Here is a 21,455-nt window from a genome sequence, read left to right on the forward strand (position 1 = left end):
ACCTGGTCCAAAAAGAAGCAGAGTTGCACACCTGTGACTCACTAAAAGTGATTAGCCACTTTTCTGAAAAGTAAAAGATTTTTTTTTAATCTTTTTTTTTCATTATGCATACTCAGCTCAGCTCATAGTATTAAGTTTAACTCTTAAAAAAAAAAAAAAAAAAAAAGAGAAAAAAATTTTTTTTTTTTTTTTTTTTTTTTTTTTTTTTTTTTTTTTTTTTTTGCCAGATTCAGACTAGCTGAGCTGGAATCATTCTGCAGAAACAGCTTGGGCAAGGATGTAGGCTGAGAGAGAGAGGCTGGGACCTGGGCAGGCTGTAAAATCCCAGTAATTTCTGTTGCTTCATGCCTTGGTTATCTCTTAAAATTAGCACAAAAACATATCCTGAAGGAGTAAGCTAGGAAAGAGTTTCAATTTTGTTAATGGACACAGTTGCTATTTTTCCTTTCTTCTCTTCTGCCTTTGATAAGGTCAATAAAGGGCCTTTTTTGGGGGATAACGCGAGTGGGTTTTGTAGAATGTATCCACGTAATTACAAATGTCATCATTTTCCCCCCCAGCAAACACCAAAAAGTTACTGTAGTGGTTTGGTTTTCGATTTTTGGGTTTTTTTTTCTGGTAGAATTAAGGAAATAGTTTATTTTTAACTTCTCCAAACCTATAGTCTTGAAGACACTGGTTATTTAACACGTCAGTCATTATACAGCAGTTAGGCATTCAGGTTTTCTCATGATTTGTATGTAAACCAGCAAGTGGCCAGCTTTCTGCTGTATGGGATTGGTAGAAGTTAAAGCATGGGTATTAAATTGTGCGCATTCCTTTTAGAACAAAGTTTAGGATATTTCAAATGGGTCAAAAGTGCTTGATGTTTTGGGTATTTGGAGAAGCAATTAAACATGTCTGCAGCTGTTCCAACCTGCAGCTGAACTGTCAGCTTGGTAGAGGCATCGAAGTACTTGTTTAAGGCACCAAAATGCTTTTTAAAAATCCCCTCCTGTTAAGTTTAGTGGAAAAAGAAAAATGAATATATTTTCTTTTTTTTTAATCTGTATTTCTAAACAGGCAATAAAATTTGGCTTTGTTCTAGAAAGGAATTACTGGAAGTTGGGCAAGTTTTGCTGCTTTTTTTGTCAAAACTGTAGTAACTTTATCATACAAAGCTTGCAGTTTCCTGTATCTTTTGTTTCATTCTTAATCTAGTTTTAGCTTTCTGAATATCATATTTCCAGGTGGGAATGTGCAGCTTTTAATGGTCTGGGAATGCCGAATGGGTAAAATAATCTTGAGTCCAAAGTACAAGGTCAGAAGAGGTAGGGATGAATATTTTCCATTTTATTTCTTGGGATCAGTTGAAAATAGAGTTAATATTAAGCAATACTTGCAGTCCATGCTGTTACAGTGGTTGCTGGTGTTGGCTGAATTACCTTGTAGTCTGCTGGTAGTTGTCATTTTGGGCTTTTTAATTCTCAATGTGAAATACTACATATATTTTATTTTTATTTTTTTAATATAAATTATGGACTTGCTGAATGAGGTAAGATGAATGTTTTCTTAAAGGTGGTTTTGATATTTAGTTCAGCTTTGTGTTTTGGTACAACATACATTAATAATCACTGAAATGCGCAGAATGTACTGAAAACAAATTCATCAGTATTTTTTTGTAGCTTAACTGGTGAGGGTGGATGCAATCACTTGAAGGAAAAAAGTTAGCAAATAAGATTGCAAACACTTTTCTTTCTGTAATACGCACTTGTATTACATCTCCCTAAATATTTCAGTATTTTGAAAAAATGAATTTGTGTAGGGTGATCTAAGGCTGGGTAAAATCTACTCCATGGAGGCTGAAGCTGGAGGAGAAATTACTTTGGCAACAATTCCTCTAAGTCAGATTCTGTCCAGTCAGATATGCTGAAGTGTCTTACAGACTGCTTCTTGAGAAATCCCTGCAATTAAGGATGTAAGAATTAAGTTTGTAATCAAAATCTGATGTTTGAGTTTTACTCCCAGGAGGACTGGATTTGTATAACTTGTTAAAGTGATACTAACTGTGTGCTGGGTATAACTTGATTTCAGGAGCATTTTTAGTTGTTAGAAACAGCAATTACCTTTAGATAATGATGATACCGTGATTTCGAGAAAGTTTTCCCTTCCAAAGGGCTGGGCTTCCTCTTTCTTCCTTTTTATCTGGGTTTCATAATATATAGAAATGGGGGGGATGACAGGGAGGAACAGAGAAAAACAGTAATTGGTCCAAAGAACTACATGTCTATTGAAGTCAAAATCTTTTTGAAGTTTGAACTTCTATTTTTTTTCTTTCTTTGAAAGAAGGTAAGTATTTCTTAAGTAGTTATGCATGTGCCTTACTCCATTAAGGCAGTCTTTTTCCAGAAATTATGTGATTAAAATGGCTTTGGTTGTATTTTATACATGTTACATCATTTTAAATGTGTACTTTTTCACAGATTGGATGTCTTATGAGAATGGTACTCAATAGCCACAAAACAGCCATGGCTTGGGAGAAACAAGTGGTCATTGGAAACTGGCAACCAAGGAGCTATCAAAAAATAAAATGTTGTTTTGTTTTTTTACTATTAATGATGTGTCTTTTGGGGAGCAAACTTTGGATGAGCGATTTCCCAGCAGTGTTTTTTGTAGCCTGTCCCAAAAATATTCCCATGGAATGACTGAAAAATTCAGAAGGCAAAATGGAGAAACAAAACTTTTCCATGTGAAGGAGCACCCTTTAACAGCATCTTTGCGAAATGAATCCGTTGGAGAAGAGCTGTTTCTAGGAAAAAAGATAAGAAAGCTTGCAAAAATAGACTGGTACTTTAGATTTGATGTCTTACCAAAGGATTTGCTGCAAAAAGTACAGTTGGGAATGTCACTGTCTCTATGGGAACATCTTACAGCTATATTTAGGCAAAGTAAATTAAGCTTAATTCTCCTCGAGTGAGCAAGGTTTTGGTACAGCTTTGGTTGGAGGTTTGGTAGAATTTTTGAGGGGAAAGGGAGTAGAGGAATTTCTTCTACATTTTGATTTGATGAATCACTTGGCTCGTTTTTCAAGTCCCAAAGAAGTGTGCCAAAAGCTGTCACCTGTGTTTGAGTCAACCTCTCTGAGGCCAGAGGCAGAAGGAAGCTCAGCTTCACGTTTGTCGCCAGACTTCAGGTTGTGAATTTGGTCAGTGAGGAAAGAAAAAAAAAGAGCAACCCCAAAAATCTATTTATTGAACTGAATAAAGTTGTTAAGAGAATGAGGCAACCATAGGTCTGCTGCCCAGCAATATTCTTAAGGTTCACACTTGGACTTGAAAAATTAATTGATAAAAAGTTAATAAAATCCGTGGGGCAGGTGGGTAACTTGGTGTGTCGTGCTCTGTGTGGTGGCCGTGGAGCACAGAAGAAAGGGCTTTTACAGGTTTTTGGTAACTCCTTACCAATTTCATGGCATAAATTCTGCAGGAGAGCGTGGCCTGGGGCTGCAGGGGTTGGAGTGTGTCTGTGCCGGTGTCCGTCTGTCTGTCGGGGCAGGCATGGGTGAGAAGGGAACACTCTGCAAAGGGCCGTTCTTCAGCTTGTTTTTCCCTCTTTTGTCTTTAATCAGATCCGTACAAAGACTTTTATTTTATTAGCTTTGAATTAAATTCACGTTTGGGGAAAACAGAGCAGCCTTGGCTGTGTGACGGCATCAGATGCCCCTTTTATCTACTTTCCCCAAGTTTTCACTACTCAGCGCTGGGCGAGTCGTTCCTTTCTGCCTTTCCCACCACATTCCATGGGAGCACAATCCGAGGAGGAGCAGATCAGATACTGTACATATTTTTCCTCTGTAAACACATCCTTGTTTACATTTGCTCCATTGCCGCTTTGACTCGAATCCTCTTCCGATGCCAGAGGGTACGGGCCGGGAGGAGCAGAGCCCGAGGTGCTGCCCCGGGGGCTGCTCGTATTTCCATTTGCTTGTTTCTCCTTTTGCCTTCCCTCCCGAGTATTTAACAAATTATTATTAAATACCTTCCAAGATTTAAGAAGCCAAAACCGGGAGCAATCCCGAAGAGTTGAGATCCACGAGCATATATTCTGGTTACTAATTCTGTTTTACAGTTGAAGCACTGAGTTCTTCTTCAGTGCTTGCCCATAAAATAAAACAATCCCCTTTTTTTTTGCAGATAAGTCTTTTTCTGCTGTGCAAAATTCACTTCTGATCGACTGTTGCGGCTTGATTGTAAGCCACTGCTAATATTTGACAAAACCTTCTTAAAATAGACCCTTTGACATACGTGCGGGGCCTGCTCGCTCGCAGGGCCCTGCAGGAGCTCGGCGTTGCACATTTTTTGCATCTTTTAAACTTTGTGGGGCTTTTGCTGATCCAGCTTCACCAAACCGTGCCGTTCCGCCGCCATTGCGAATGCATCGAATTCTTGTTATCAGCAGAAAAGGCCGGTTTGGATTCGTGGGCCACATCTGCTGGTGAACTTTGTGCAGTCTGCCTTTTTTTCTTCTTTTTTTTTTTCCCCTCCTCTCTTTTTACTAGAAGAAAGGGCGGTTTGTTGGGCCAGGAATGCGATGCATGCACAGACCGCGCAGTATTTCCTCTTCCCCTCCCGCTCCAAACCTCGGCGCTGGGAAAAACTCCAGAATCGAGCAGCTCAGACCTGCCTCAAACGACCAAGAAATGCTGCAGCTTCTGAAATGCTTCCTTTTTTTAATTTTTTTTACAAAAAATATAATACTTTTTTTTTTTTAAGTGAATCTTGATGGTGTGCTACTGCTTTAAGTGTATCAGATTCTATGGATGGCGCTTCTACACTATTTATAGCCCACTGTGGCTGAGACACAACATAAAACTTAGTGAAGTGCTATAGGTGAGCTATAGGTACAGGGAGATGCCTCCATAATGTCACTGCAAAAAAAGTTATGTTTATTTTATAGCACAATACATCTCCATAATGCTGCCTGCGTGCTTCAGGGAGCTTCATTTTCCATCCAGTTAAAAACGGTAGTAATCTTTTGGCACTGGAGCTCCTTCTGCATTATTTGCTGTATTTTATTTTGCCTTTAAACTGTTCTGAAGCATGGCTTTTGCGCTGCGTGAATTTTACTTCAGAGGTGAAATATTTTCTTTTGGCAAAAGGGAAAAAAAAAAACAAACCTAACAACTTGGAGTTTGATCACTTCTGCCAGCAAACACTAAGCGCCAGTGCTGCAGCCTTGCTTTGTGTGTGGTGTGAAAGTGAGATGAGGGGGTTTATTTCTTGTCATTTTTTTATCTTTTGGTTTTGTTAGTTTGCTTTTTAAGGTGGTTCTGGTCCTTTGTACCCATGGCAGCTCTGTTACCTTTTCAGACTACCAGGCTGCTGATGGAAGAGTGACTGTGGGGTGGGGCTAGTTAGTTATTTTATGGTTTTTGTATTTTTTTTTTTTTAAGCAGATGTGTGTTCTGAGAATTTGTATCTCTAACCTCCTCTGGAAGATACAAAGTGCTGTGACTTTTCTCAAAAAAAGCAAATACTAGGAAAAAGTTCAACTGTGAATGTGTGTATATGTATATACATGTGTATATACAAGTTGCACAAGGATATTTTTCCTAATATTCAACACTGAAAGGGTTATCAAGCATTGAAACAGGCATCCTACACCGAAAGGGTTATCAAGCATTGGAACAGGCTGCCCAGGGAAGTGGTGGAGGCACCATCCCTGGAGATATTTAAAAGTTGGGCAGACGTGGTGCTGAGGGACATGGTTTAGTGGGGAACTTGGCAGTGTCAGGTTGATGGTTGGACTCAATCTGAAAGGTCCCTTCCAACCTCGACAATTCTATTATTCTATAGATGCATATACGCATATTAAAAAATGTTGTATATCCTTGTAGCATGTTTTTTAGTGTGTTCAGCAGCTATTTAGTCCTAGGTGAGAAGGAAGCAAGCGAGCTCAGGTCGATTCTATAAATGCATATACGCATATTAAAAATGTTGTATATCCTTGTAGCATGTTTTTTAGTGTGTTCAGCAGCTATTTAGTCCTAGGTGAGAAGGAAGCAAGCGAGCTCAGGTCAGTCATTGAAGACAAGGGCACCCCATGCCAGGCCCTTGGTCCTTGATGCTCTCTTGAGGATGCCAGCGTGGGACAGGTACCAAGCACAGCTTGGGCTCTTCTCTAGCTCGGAGGAGAACCCAGTGGGGGCTGAACTAAACGTTCAGCTCCTATTTAAACACTCTCCAGCTGTTTACATAGAAGGCAAAGGTACAGCAGCTCCTTCCTGGGGGAGTTACTGGAGTGTTACTGGAGGTGGACATCTCCTAACTTCTCTTTCATATTCTCATCCATCTTCTGTCCCTGGCTGTTCCAGTGGCAAGCGATACAGGCACAAAAAAGAAAGTGCTAGGCGTTAATTAGTTCCTTCCTGGATCACAAGGAGACCTACTTTTCAACCCTTTGGAGATACAAATCTACACGTGCTGCTTCTTGAAATTGGAAGTGGTCTCAGTGTAGCCCTCTTTAGCCTCTTGAGCACTGGAGCGGGAAAGGAGCCAGCCAAAATCTGTGTTGTTTAATTTGAACTTGAAGGTATTTCACTCAGAACATAGTTCATGGGGTTAATTAGGTAGTTAAAACACTTTTTAACATTTCAACTTCATTATGAAATGTGGATGGCCCTGAAGGAGTGGATCTGCCTTGAATCTTTGAGCTGAATAAATGCAAGGAGTGGGGCTTTGGCAGATACGTGACCTTTAAGATAGCATTTCCTAGGAGCAGCCTTCCGAATTTCTTGAATGCTGCAACACTGTGAGACAGCACGGGTGTTTAAATCATGGCTCATATGAGATGTTGATGCATATGATATGAAGGTTATACCATTGTGTGTGTGTCTGTCCAATCAAACCTCAGTGTGCAGACTGAAGTGTACCAACTCCTTTATGGTTTTGGGATTTCCCTTGGGATCCATCGGGTTTATGTGCTGTTTTGAGCCTTTTCATGGTTTTTTATCCCTCTTTGTTAGTTGAGAGGCTGCCGTGTAGAGTTGCTGGTTTTAACATTTACTGGCTGTATCTCATGGTGCATCTCAGCCTTGCACAGAGACAGCACTACTGGCTTCTCACTCCTGGCTTTAAAAAGTGACTTCAGCATTTCACTGCTTTTTCACTAGAAAATGAGCATCCAACACCAATGACAGGTGTTTTCATTCACCCAGAGTTGAAGACTGTAATAAATAATTTATGTAGAGGAAAAGAAGTTTTTTTGCTTTAAGCTGCCACAACAAAAATGTTCCCAAAGCTTGGTTTGGTTCACTAGAGGGCTTTTTTTTCCCTCGCACAACTTTAGCTGTCTTGAATTAACATTCTTCCCAATGATTTTTCTCCTTTTGTCCTCGGTACTGTGTGAAAGTGTGTTTTTATAGGACTTTGGCAGTAGGGAAGGCAAACTGTAGTGTTCTGATATCCACTAGATAACTCCTCTGTGAAGGTGATAAGCTGTTCTTGTGTAACCATTTGATCTAAACATACAGGTGCAACTTCACAGCTTGTTTTCCAAAACATCATGCAGTGGGTTAACGAGAATAATGTTCAATTTTTCCTAAAGGTTCGTTAATTGATATTTTTTTCAGATCCGAGTGCAGTGACCTCCTTTAGATAGATTAAAGTGGGAGATAATATTTATCTCTCAAAAGGGAAAATAAGTTCCTTGGTTATTTTTCCATGTCCCCACCTGTCTTGCGTGTTAAAGCTTTTATTTCTTGGCCCCTTGCCACACAATCAGCTCCATCCAGAGCAGGCTGCTAATGCGGCGGATGGGAAAGGCTTTTGGGGGGTGGGAGGGGGGGTAGGTAAGTGTTTTGGAAAGATTTCTTTTTATTTTTCACTAAAGTGGCCTGGGATCCCTCCCTTCTAGGAAATAATTTTAATGGAAAAACCAAAACATTAAGTTGATTTTAATTATGTTTTGGAGGGAAGAGAGGTTGCCAACTTCAGTTGAAATTAAGATAATTCTGGGGTATATTGTGCTGAATATAAACGGAGCAATTTGCTGGGGTTATATGTGTTTGAAGGTTAAACCAGTTGTGGGTGGTTGTTTCAGGTTTGTGACAGTGCTGTTGCTCCTATATTTTTTGTAGAGATTATGTGGGAGAGTAAACCTTTCAGTGATAAACTGGAAATGGCATTTAAGACCAAAGTTATGTGGGCATCACGTGCAGGTTTGACACCGAGTGTTGTAAAACAATTTCTGTCCTGGTCAATACCTAAAAAAAAATAGGGGCTTTATAAGCAAATTAATGGTTTCCTGTTACTTAACTCTTTCTAGCTTGAGTCATGTGGGATATAAAATTTTATTTTCCTAATAGGATCAGATGCAGCCTCTTAAGACTGAGGAATTCTACATCTCTAGTCATGTATAAATTTCGGAACTGCTTCCTTTCGAGTAAAGGCTTTGTTTAATACCTCTTTATTCTGACTCGCCTCTTTCCATTTTGTGTCATAAACAAACTTGTTAGGGGAGAGCTCACGATACGCAGATGTTCATTTGATTGCGTTTAGCAAGTTCATCTGTAAGTGCATGGAAACTCTCTTCATTACCCAGTTTATATTATTTGAGAGGACTGGCTATTGCATTCATTTAATTAGGAAAAATTCAGCAGTAATTGGCTCACTCGTGCTCTGTGGAGGGATGGGTTGGATTAGGAGCCTTCCAGTCTGTGCAGCGAGGGGTTTCTGGTGCGATGGCTGCACAACAGTCTACTTCTGTAATTTCACACAACTACAGCAAAATTTCATGGGAGAAGCCCTGGACTAAACTTTTTAAAAATATGGTGCATGAAGGAAAAGTGGTTTTCTTTACTGTGTAACTTGTGCTGCTGTTGGAACTGTCTTGGTGGGAGAACAGCAGAGCAACTCTTCTGCCTCCAAAGGAGGTTTCAGAAGATGCTGTAGGTGACTTCTATCAGCGTGCTCTTATATTAATTTCTATTATAACATACCCAGAGAAGTTGTAGCTGCCCCATCCCTGGAGGGGTTCAAGGCCAGGCTGGATGGGGCTTTGAGCAACCTGCTCTGGTGGGAGGTGTCCCTGCCCATGGCAGGAGGTTGGAACTCGATGGTCTTGAAGGTCCCTTCCAACTCTAACCATTCTATGATTCTGTGATTTGTCTGTAATGTTTGGGTTTGTTTTTTTTTTCCTTCCTGTTCTCTTGGTGTGACCACCCAGTATGGTATCTTCTACTTGTTTGGGTTTGTAGGTTTTTTTCCTTCCTGTTCTCTTTGTGTGACCACCCAGTATGGTATCTTCTACTTAAGCTTAACATGATTGCAGTGATTTATTTTAAAACTCGCCTTTATCTTTCCTTGAACCCCTCCCCAGGCTTAGTAGTGCTGTGGGTTCGTTAGAACTTGCCAGATGACCCCGATAAAGCACAGTCCTGTGGACCATCCTTGACTTCCAGAAACTTGCAGGCAATTCAAGAATTAACTTCCCCGTGGGCAGGGGGGAGCACACAGGTTACGAGCCGGGAGGCTTGTCCTTAGAAATAGTGCAGGAGAAGCATCTGGAAATTATAGGTGAGACTTTGCACTTTCAAATCAGAGGAAATCTGGACCCAGAGGGACTTCCCTTCTGGCAGGGAGAGCTGTGTTCTGTTCTTGACCCTGCCTGCAAATAATCTTGTAGAAATTCAGCTAATTTGACAGAGTGTTTCACTGAAGGCTCGTGCAGACCTCCGTGAGATCCCTGGGGAAGAAGTTACGCAGGGATCTGTGCAATTTACCTTCAGTGCAGTCTTAAGCTGTATGGAAAAGGTAATAAGGCGACAAAAATTGTAAGGGAAAAGGGGTTGTGTGTGTTTGGGCATGTATATGAATGTGTGTGCATATAAGTGCATCTGTATATAGATTTAAAACAACGGTGAAAAGTTGTAGGAAGGCAACATGATTTTGCATGGCCGGCCTCTAAAATAGCAGTTGAAATTAAGTGTAGATACACATGAGATTTTCTGCATGGGAAGAGAGAAGAATTCTTGACCTGTATTTGCAGCGATGCCTGAAGTATCTACTAATGAAGAGATCTTGCTGTTATAAGATCTTCTGAAAAATCACATTAGCCCAATGCTCACTTGCTGTAAAACACAAATAAGATATTAGGAATTATTAGAAAAGTAAGAGAACAGAACATGTGGGTGTATAAATTCATGGTACGCTCTCCTTTCATCCTGGATACCATGTGTGGTTTTAATCCCCCTCCTCCTGCTCAAAGGTGTGAGTTGGAGGAGGTACAAAGATAAGAAACAAGGAGGGTCAGAGGTATGACACAGCTAAGCTGTTGACTGAGCTGTGGACCTTCTTGCCCCGGGATGCTTTTGGCACTGAAAGCTGGGGTAGGTCCAAAATGTGGTGGGACAAAGTGACGAAAGAGGAAATAGTTGAGGACTATACGTATGAAGTTGATGTCTCCAGGTAGGGAAGTCCTTAAACTGCAGCTACACCTGGGATGGTGTTAAGGAAAATCATTGCTCCGGTCTTGCGTGGTTCCTTTCTTCAACTTTTTGGCAGATACCTGCTGGTTACAGTCTTCTCTGTGGTCACGGATAACGTGCTTCATACTGTGAAGGTAACTTTGCCTGGGCTTTTTTGGTACGCGGTGTTTGAGATTGTGAAAGGTCACTTAAAGTTGTCTTCAGCGTTCAGTGGTGATACGGTTAATGAGTACAGTACTTCTGTGGGTGCCTTGATTTCCAGAAACCAAGATTGTAATCTTAGAGGGAGGGGGGGAATAAAAGGAAAAGTCCTCTAAATTTCATATGCTGGATGCTGCTCAGATGTGGAGTTCATATAATTCATCTTAGCACTCCAGTATCCTCACTGCCCCTAATTTATCGGCTTTTAAGGAATGCTGGGTTTTGTTTCGAATACCTAAATTTATGGTAGTGTTTCAGTATTCTTTACATCTTCAGAGTTAGGGTTGTTACCTGGATGTACTGTCAGCACTTAAAGGAAAGCAACTCCAGCAAACAGCACAGCTATTGCATTTGGTCCAGTGCAACTGGGGAAGGAGAAACTCTTTTGTGTGATGCACAACCCTGTTGTCCTGTCGTCGTCGCTCAAAATGAGATGGGCTGCACATGGTATCCAGTGTGTGTGTAATGCTGCGTGGCACGTAGAGCCACTGGAGAACTTCTGTTCCTTGCAAATTCTGAAAATATAATTTAAATCACAGTAGAGCTATAACATACTAAAACAAACAGGAAAAAAAAAACCCAAAACCCACAACCAGAAGAAAACCAGATATCTGAAAGAAAACCAGATATTTGAAACATCCCTGGCACAATGAAAACAACCTGAAAAAATATTTTTCCAGAATAAATATTTCACTAAGCAAATGAGTGGCCACTTGAAATGTATAACGTGAGCAAGTTCAACAAGAATTCTGAAGTCTGAGATTTTTGGATGTTTCTTTAGACTGTTTACTCTCTTTGCTGCCTCTTTCAGGCCTCTGTGTAGAAAAGACAGAAATGTTAGTTCCTCGGTGGTCGCGCTGTTCCCGTTGATCTGCCGGGCAGCTGAGGCTGTTGTGAATTTAGGAAGTTGAAAACACTGTTAATTCATACCTGATTGTTCAGCTGGCTCCAAGCAGCAAGATGCAGACAGAGGGAGGTGATGGCTGGAGATGAGGAGATCTACCATCTCCTGACCACATGCACCTTTATAAAGCTGGAGCTGTGGGAGCCCCTGCAGCATCCCTGCTCCCCCTCCTCTCCCTTAAATGCTGTAGATCTTACTGGGCAGAATTCCTCTTGAAAATTTGCAACTTCATCCTCTGATCTCTTAATATGGTTCTTTGGGTGTCCAGCCCATCCACAAGTTTATCTTTAGCATTACAAGGTTTGGGGGCGAGCATGATGTGGTTTAGGTAAATTTTTGCCTTCCCTGCTGCTCTTTGTATTCATTAACCTCCTGAAGACAAAGCTCAGAACAACTCTGTGATATTTCTGATACAAACAATTGGTATTTAGCTTTTCTTGCTTAATGCTCTCACTTTTTGTTAACTTTAGAGACATGGATCCTGTGTTGAAGACCTACCTCGGTCCCAGCCTAGAACATAGACTGGACTTTATTACAAAACATGGTCTTGGCTTTGGGGAGACTATTTTATGCATAAGAATTGTTTGCAGAATGACATTCAGTGTTATGTTCTTGTACCTTATGAAGTCCAAGAAAAAACCCAAAAGCTTACGATAAATGCTGTGTAAGAGCATTTCTATTTTAAGCATTCAAACTTGATTATTTGCTGTCATTTTTTTAACTAGAGGCTGAAAACAAAATACAATTTATTAGGAAGGTTTCTGTTGCAATAGCTGTAGACAGCGTCGTGCTTCCTTTTGAATTTCAGCATATTTCAGTGCTTAAGGTCAGAAAGGAGTTGGCCTTTGCCTGGATGATATTGCAACAAACTTGCTTGTGCCTGGGATACAGATTTTTCTTGAGTGCTGTTTTGAAAAAGTCCCTCCAGGCTGCATAGGCATCCCTTGGGGATTTCTAAATGCCTGTTTCTGCAAATTTGTTGCAAACAGAATGTGGCATTTTGAGACTGAGCCTTTTACTGTAACATATACCACACCAATGGCTATAGTTCTGCATATGTTTTCTGTTTCACTGCAGAATTGAAAAGCAGTGATTAGATTGGTTTCACTTTACAAGTGTCTTTAAAGTAATGAAACACTTCCTTAAACACACAGGCACACACAAATCTGTGCACAATCCTGACTTTATTCTGTTACCTGGGCACTTCTTAAATGGTGAAGGTTTATAACACCCATTTAAGTTTTGCTACGGGTATCCTTTCCTCTTAATAGCAATTAATAACTGACCCTGAGCGTTGCTCGCTCCCTTAAGGTGGAAAAAAGATTTTGGCAAATATCGAAATACACACTGCATGGAGAACAGAATATTAGTTGGACCTGTTGGACGCCTCGGAAGTGCTTTGAGAGGAGAAAATGTTGATGTCTAGCTTATGCTGACTCTACAAAATCAGAAGATCCTGTTTATATTTTCAGAGTGTGGTTGAAAGTTCATTCAAAATCTGCACCACGTGGTTTCTTTGTCAAAGCACGTGCGTGTACCCATGAACCTTCTGACTTCAAAGCATGATGGTATCCCTTGTGTCTTCCAGGGGAGTTTTGTTCCATTCCATACATAACTCAGAATTCTTCACGGAAATTTTCTTAATATATTGTATTATTTTTATTTCTGTTGCAAATTGCCTTGATATATTCATGATACCAGGAGGAAGGCAGATGTATGTGGCCGTTCCCTAATAATCAGAGGAGGGAAGATGAGGAATTACTTATTGACGTGTGTAATGGGACTTACTAAGAATTTCACTCATTCTCCAACTTTGGGCTGGGGGACTGTTTTGTTCCTTCTAGTGTAATCTGAGAGAGGAGGGAAGATGAGGAATTACTTACTGATGTGTGTAATGGGACTTAAGAATTTCACTCATTCCCCAACTCTGGGCTGGGGGACTGTTTTGTTCCTTCTAGTGTGGAATACAAATAAAATATTTGGTTCATAGATTGCTACTAATCTGCTTGGTGCTAGAACTTTCACAGCATCTTTCTTTCTCGGTGTAATCCACCTTTTAACCACTTTAAGATGCTCTGCTGCATAGCTGTGAAAAAAGAATCAAGAAAAAAAAACCTTGCTGGGGCTTGTTTGCCTGTATTTTAAATGAAATCATTTGTTGAGTCTGAGAGGGAAACCGTGAATCTCTGTAGTCTAAAGTATTCCTTTGCTGGAGGGAGAGGGGAGGTCGGTGCTGGCGCAGGTTGGACAGTGCAGCAAAGGGGGGTCCCGGGGGGGTTTGCAGAGAGTTCATGGGGCTAGTGGTGGAGGAGCAGTTATTGACAAGACACATGTGGCATGGTTGCCTCTCGTGGTACCCTGTGATGTTCACAAGTTGAGTATGGATGGTGTTTGGTGCCATATGTTGCGCTGGTGCAGCTAAACATCAGAGAAAAAGGTGTGCGTGAAAGGGGCAAGGTGAAAACTCCCTGTTGCTGCCCTGGAAGAGTGCTAAACCTGTGTATTTTAAATGAAATCATTTGTTGAGTCTGAGAGGGAAACCGTGAATCTCTGTAGTCTAAAGTATTCCTTTGCTGGAGGGAGAGGGGAGGTCGGTGCTGGCGCAGGTTGGACAGTGCAGCAAAGGGGGGTCCCGGGGGGGTTTGCAGAGAGTTCATGGGGCTAGTGGTGGAGGAGCAGTTATTGACAAGACACATGTGGCATGGTTGCCTCTCGTGGTACCCTGTGATGTTCACAAGTTGAGTATGGATGGTGTTTGGTGCCATATGTTGCGCTGGTGCAGCTAAACATCAGAGAAAAAGGTGTGCGTGAAAGGGGCAAGGTGAAAACTCCCTGTTGCTGCCCTGGAAGAGTGCTAAACCTGCTGGGTATTGCAGGTATATAGGAAACAAACACTTCTAGCTAATGATAATTCATTAAAATAATTGGTGATCAAATCAAATATTACTTAAAATATTCTAAAACATTTTTCTTATTTTCTTTTTGTTCAAGGTCTAATTTTCACGAGTTTGAATCTTAGGGAGATGACTAGGAGTCTGATGTGTGTTTCTTTTCTGCAAACTGCTGCTTTTATCTCTGTTTTTTAGTCTTTAAAAACGCTATAATAGCTTCCACTGAGCTGTATGTATTTTTGGGGGGGATGGTTTTGGTTTTCCTTAGGTTCTTTTTAGTCCCTTTAGACTGATAAGGAAGTTAAACAGAAGTCCTGACCTTTCTTTTCATTTAAGGGCACCCTTTCCAGGCTTGTTCCCGCAGCTGGTGTTGCAGCTCCTGGTGCTGCCCCTGCATCGTGTCTTCTGTCCTCCAGCAACACTGTCAAACAGTGGCAGAGGAAACCCTGAAACATCTCAGATCTTTTTCTGACCCTTGTAGGACTTTAAATGTTCCACACATGACCGTGTATCTGGCTAGAAAATACCCCCCGGGCATGAGTGGGCATTTACTGCGTCTCTTCTATTTCAGATCAGTCCAGAGACATATTTTAGCAGCAAGTTATTTCATGTCATTTACAGTATTTACTTTTGGATATTTCTAGGAAAACTCTCAATGTAGTGGCTTAGGTCTGACAAGACCTTGGATTGTGCAGAGATCCGGGTTGGTTAGCAATAGGCTAACGTCACCTTGGGTGTTTGACAAAGAAAAAATGTGTCAAAATGGAAGAAAAAGGGGTCTCGGTATCATGGAAAACCTCTATGAGGTTATCTTTAGACTTGGGAAGGACTTCTGAGGTAATAACCGTAAATCTTAAATTTAGTCATTGTGGTCTGAAAAACATGCATACGTACATATGTCTGTATGACATACATTTAATTTTCTGCTGTTTTTTTTTTCCTAGTGTCCCAATGTAATATCAGCTTGAAGAAGCAGAGGAGTCGAAGTATCTTTAGCACCTTATTCTGCTGCTTTCGTGACTACAATGTCGAACCACCATCTACCAATAGCACCAGTGCTCTTCCTCCTTTGGTGGAGGAGAATGGAGGACTTCAGAAGGTCAGGCTTTTATCTTATTTTGCTCTCATATGGGTCATTTGTAACCAAGGTTTAACTCTGCACTTCCCAAGGTTTGTCTTAATAGGTTTCCCTCATGGGGAATATGTTAAGAGTTATAGAAAAAATTCCCATTTTGTTGGTGAATTGCTAATACTTTCTATTCAGCTGCAATTTAAAACTAACTTTTCCATAAAGGGCATTGGCACTATGCATTTTATAAGCAAACAACATTTAAAACCTGAGTAAGACACTAAAAAAAATAATATGGACTTCTCATAATACTTCAGATGCCAAGTTCTCTCTGGCTTTGATTCTCTTTCCTAGCTACAGGAAGGTTAAAGTGTGTCCACTGGAGTGTGGTGGAACTGCTTTGAGTGTCAGTATATGTCTGTGTGACATACATTTAATTTTCTGCTCTTTTTTTTTTCCTAGTGTCCCAATGTAATATCAGCTTGAAGAAGCAGAGGAGTCGAAGTATCTTTAGCACCTTATTCTGCTGCTTTCGTGACTACAATGTCGAACCACCATCTACCAATAGCACCAGTGCTCTTCCTCCTTTGGTGGAGGAGAATGGAGGACTTCAGAAGGTCAGGCTTTTATCTTATTTTGCTTTCATAGAGGTCATTTGTAACCAAGGTTTAACTCTGCACTTCCCAAGGTTTGTCTTAATAGGTTTCCCTCATGGGGAATATGTTAAGAGTTATAGAAAAAATTCCCATTTTGTTGGTGAATTGCTAATACTTTCTATTCAGCTGCAATTTAAGACTAACTTTTCCATAAAGGGCATTGGCACTATGCATTTTATAAGCAAACAACATTTAAAACCTGAATAAGACACTAAAGTATGAACTTCTCATAATACTTCAGATGCCAAGTTCTGTAAGACACTAAAAAAAATAATATGGACTTCTCATAATACTTCAGATGCCAAGTTCTCTCTGGCTTTGATTCTCTTTCCTAGCTACAGGAAGGTTAAAGTGTGTCCACTGGAGTGTGGTGGAACTGCTTTGAGTGTCAGTAGAAAGGGTTTTCAGTGATGTAAACACAGCTCAAAAAAAGAGGGAGAACTGTAATTGTTTGGATCTTTTTTTCTAACCAGTTCACCTCCATTTAATGCATGCTGAGTCCTCAGGTATCAGCTTTTGGCCATTCTTCCAGGTTATTAAGTTTTGTTTACCTAATAAGTCAAATAAATTGATAACTTTTATCACTTCAAAGCGTTGTATGCGTGCCTAATAAGTCAAATAAATTGATAAAAACTTTTATCACTTCAAAGCGTTGTATGCGAGAGCAGCGTGTTCCTTTCATTGAGTGCTGGTAATTACATTGCTTTGCCATATTCATAAAATCACAACACAAGTAATTTTATGTTCTTTTTTTAACCTGATAACGCTGAGAGGATTTGTGTTATGTTACTGAAGAATTTCAGTTCACCCTAGCAAACACAGGGATGCCATCTTTTCCATACCCCGTGTTGTTTATACACAGCGCAAGTAATTTTATGGTTTTTTTTAACCTGATAACACTGAGAGGATTTGCGTTGTGTTACTGAAGAATTTCAGTTCACTCTAGCAAACACAGGGGTGCCATCTTTTCCATACCCCGTGTTGTTTACCAGCACTCTCAAAACTCCACCAGTGCTAGACTCTTAATTGAAACACCATTCCCATCCTGTTTTTTCCAGGAGATTAAAGGATTGTAGGTATTGGTGTATCCCCAATGGGGAATAATAGCAGAAATTGAGAAATCTCTTAAGTTTTCACCCTTCTGCTCTTCACACTAATTTTTCGTATTTGATGCAGCTGATTTCTTACCTACCTTATCCAGTCCATTTTGTTTTGTTTTGAATTTTGCTGGTTATGTTTGAATTCCCAAAAGTTCAGGAGAAATAGCAGAGGAACTGCTTGATGGGAGAGAGGAAAAGAAAAATAAATTGAAGTGACTGAGACGAAGAACACGGAGGGGGGGGGTAAAGTCTGAATGCAACAGTTTGTGCTGAAGCTGCTCAGGCAGGGGTGAAGTGCACTGAGGATTGAGAAATCTCTTAAGTTTTCACCCTTCTGCTCTTCACACTAATTTTTCGTATTTGATGCAGCTGATTTCTTACCTACCTTATCCAGTCCATTTTGTTTTGTTTTGAATTTTGCTGGTTATGTTTGAATTCCCAAAAGTTCAGGAGAAATAGCAGAGGAACTGCTTGATGGGAGAGAGGAAAAGAAAAATAAATTGAAGTGACTGAGACGAAGAACACGGAGGGGGGGGGTAAAGTCTGAATGCAACAGTTTGTGCTGAAGCTGCTCAGGCAGGGGTGAAGTGCACTGAGGATTCCTCAGCCAAGAGGAGGAATTGTATGTGTATTTTTAGATGTCATTTTGCTAGCCAAGGTATGTTTTGACTGAAAAGAGGGAAATCTAGGCTGGATGTGCTGAAGGGAAAGCTGAGTAGCGTGTAGCATGCATGCACATGTTCACCTGAGAAATGGAAGGAATGGGAGAACAGTAAAATTTCCTTTTCCAGTGTGCTGGGGAAGGAGGCAGAGGTGAAGCTACCAGCAAAATTACAGCTGAGAGAAAATGGGAGTTCATTAAAAAGAAAAACAGAAAGAAAACAACAGTTTAGGGTTTTGTTTTTTTTTTTCCTATAGAAAACATGAGTTTAAATGGTCTGCACTGTTTTTTTCCCCATAGAAAACATGAGTTTAAATGGTCTGCACTTGGTAGTTTTCAGATTGCAGTTTGTATAAAAACTTAATTACTTTCTAAATATATCTTCTGCCTTGAGCGAGCGATTGCACGTACGTTCACACGAGTTGCCATCCTCACTCTGTGCTACCTCAGTGAGCAGCTTGGAAGTTGTACATCAGCCCCAGACACAAATCACAGAATTCATAGCAGGACTAGAATACAGCTTAATGGAGTAAAAGACTTGAAGGAATATGTTAAAAAGAATTATTAAAGAGTGCTTTTTTTTTTTTCCAAGCAGAACAAAATGCACTCAGATGTGTGTGGATCTTTGTAGAAGGGATCCATTATGGCTAAGCTTTTGGGTGTTCTTAAGTGAGTGCAAATAAGTCTATAACATTCCTATTGTCAATGCAATATTGAAGCTGAATAAGCTTTGTATGTTTTTTTTATATGCTGGTTTTATTTTCAGTGCTAATATGCTTAGTGTAAATAGGAAATTCTTTTTAAGAAACAGCATTGAAGACTAGGATATATTTGCATATTATTACACTTTCAGGCCAGTGCTTTTTCCCAGGAGAGCTGTGTGTTAGGGCTATGACATTAAAGGACCAAGAATGACAAAATTACCTATTTTAGGAGAGAAAAGAAATCCTGACAACGCAATGCTTAAACTCCTCTGCAGTTTAATTAAAGCCAGGTTAAGAATAGTTTAAATTTTGTTGAGCTGCTTTTCAAATGGTCACTCACTTCTATCTGCTCTCTCTTTTGTATGTTGTATTAATTATTTATCACATGGCAGGAGACCTCTGACCATGGCCCAGTCAGTTCCTGTGTTGTGACCCTTTCCTTCAAAAACAGAAAAAGAAAATTGTGCAATAATGTTAAATAGTAACTATTAGAAACCAGTATAAAATGGATTAGATGTACTTTCCTTCTGCCCTCACTGTTCAGTAGAGTTGTTACATGAAAACTGGTGATAAAGACTTCAGAGGAAGGAAAGGAATGGAGAAAGCTTCCGCTGGTTTCACAGGAATTCAGTTTTTGTTCTGTGTTGGTTCTGGCTTATTTTTGAAGTTGGTGTGACAAACTGACCTCCTTCTAATTAGGAGTCTCAGTTTCAATGCTAATCTGCTGTAAAGGAGGGAACACAGCAAGGAGCATTTGAAAAATGAAAACACAGTTCTGAAATTGTCTTCCGAATAATTTCCTTGTGTGATTTGAAATTTTCTATTATTATTATTTTGCTGTATTAGAAAAAAATGAAATCTCTGCTTCAAATGAAATCGGTGATTCATTTAGTATTTTACCAGATGATGTGAGGTGACTATTCTTGGCAAGTCATCTGTCATGTCACTTCTTCACAAGATTGGAAGAAACACCAAACTGAGCATGGTTTTGAATAAACAGGGGTTTTCGGCCCTGACTTCTATTCCATTAGAGGGGGAAAAAAAGCCCAAAAACTTCTTTAAAGTATTGAGTTCACTTTTAAACCTTCTACTCACAGAGCAGCTGCTTGTCCAAGTGTGACTCTAATACTGGTAACAACTGTAGTTCTGTCTCTAAAGTTTCAATACAACATTTTTCAATAATAACTTGTATTTACTGCAACTATTGTATATTTGTTTTTCTTAAAATCCAGCAGTGCAGCACAAAGATGTATTGAGATGTAATATGTATTACAGTGGGTATATCAGCCTGTCTGCAGCTCGGATGCCGAGCCAGATGTGTCATTGGGAGCACACAATGTTCAGCCTCATAAAATCCTTGCTAATTTTTTCCTGCCTCCTCAGCAGCAGGCAGCTCACCAAGACCTTCCAGCCAGTGTTTTTTTAGGGGCCAGAATGTTGGAAGAGGGAAGATTTATATTTATTTTTTTTTTGTTCTGAATAAATCCAGATCTCAATTTCTGCTCTTCATTTAGCAACTTGACTCAATTTGTGTATTTTCTGAGCATGGTTCAGAGTGTATGGGGTATTTTGTTCTGCTAAGTTTGTTACCTGAGTTTTGAAGCGTTTGCAGCTACAGATTTCATCTGCAGGCTTCAAGGAGGGATCTAGGTAGAGAAAGAGGAGAAAAGCTAGGTGCAAACTGGCTCTCTCTTCCCTTCACCTTCTTTCGTGATGGGTGAGGAAGCTCTCACAAGTCTATGGGCACTTTGCCGCTTCACTTCCAGCCCACTTCCACCAGAGTCATCTCTGCTTCATGGTTAGATACAAATCAGACAGATGGCTCGTGTTCAACAAGATGAAGCATGAATGAGGAAAGGCTTTTTTTACACCTGTTGGATTAGAAGAGAAGGTCTTGATCCGCGCTCAACGGGGAAGACGACAGAATTAGAAGGCGGTTTATTCTGGGGGCAGCAGCTGCCCCCGCTGCTTTCCCTGTAACAGGCATGAAGTCAGAAAGGTCAAGTCCTTGAATTTCCACCTCACCCATCCTAACCACTGCAGAAGTTAGGTCTCCTTCTCCTCACTGCTTTTTGCTCCACGGTGCTGTCATCTCCTGGGTGATGCAGGAAAGCTGTTCGGATGACCTGTTGTCATGTCTCCAACACCTTTGTCTGCTTCAGGGGTCTCTACTTCTACACACTTGAAAGTGCAGGGATGGGATCATCTCTCTCCAATGTGAAGATGGTTCACCAGAGTGAGAAAAACAGCTTGTAGGGAGCATTTCCTTGAGGTCAGAAGTAGCATCTCCTTTATGCAGGAGACCTAGAGGAGCCACGTGAGCATGGACTCTTTGATGGGGAGTCTATTAACAGCATGCTTTCCAAACAGACATGGAAACTGGTCTCACTCCCCAGTGTGGAAGAAGATAAGTGAGATTAATGTCAATAATAGTACTTTCTCCTGCTTAACCATCTCCTGGTCACCATCAGCACATGGTCTGGCAGGTCTATTTAGGGAAAAACCCCTTTGCACAGCTGTGGTTCTTCTCTCTCTGCCCACTCATTCTGACCTTCTGTGCCTCCCCAAAATGTCCTCCATATTCAGAGGCAAAGTTCAAGAATCCAAGTCAATGAAAGAGTCAAGTAGTTACTATATTACTGGTTTTAAAGAACCTATCACGGTCTAGGACAAGCTTTCTGTTAAAGAAATGAAGCTGATAAATCTGTTCTTCTGATCAGTGGTCATTCTTTACAACGAAACAGCTCCTTATCTGAGAATACAGACTGTTCTCAAAAAACCAAAATAGCGTGGTCTTTCAGTTG

The 21,455-nt window shown here is 40.4% G+C and overlaps 1 protein-coding gene across 4 annotated transcripts in view; it reads left to right on the forward strand.

Annotated features, from left to right (window-relative positions):
- Positions 1-21,455, forward strand: part of CTDSPL (CTD small phosphatase like) — a 100,863-nt gene that overhangs the window by 47,168 nt on the left and 32,240 nt on the right. For all 4 annotated transcript variants that reach the window (XM_014944940.1, XM_014944942.1, XM_014944939.1 and 1 more), the window contains exon 2: positions 15,406-15,560. In XM_014944940.1, coding sequence (XP_014800426.1) covers positions 15,406-15,560 — 155 coding nt within the window. The remainder of the gene's footprint in view (positions 1-15,405; positions 15,561-21,455) is intronic.

Source organism: Calidris pugnax, unplaced genomic scaffold (assembly GCF_001431845.1).
Source record: "Calidris pugnax isolate Ruff unplaced genomic scaffold, ASM143184v1 scaffold54, whole genome shotgun sequence".
In the NCBI taxonomy this organism is placed as follows: domain Eukaryota; kingdom Metazoa; phylum Chordata; class Aves; order Charadriiformes; family Scolopacidae; genus Calidris; species Calidris pugnax.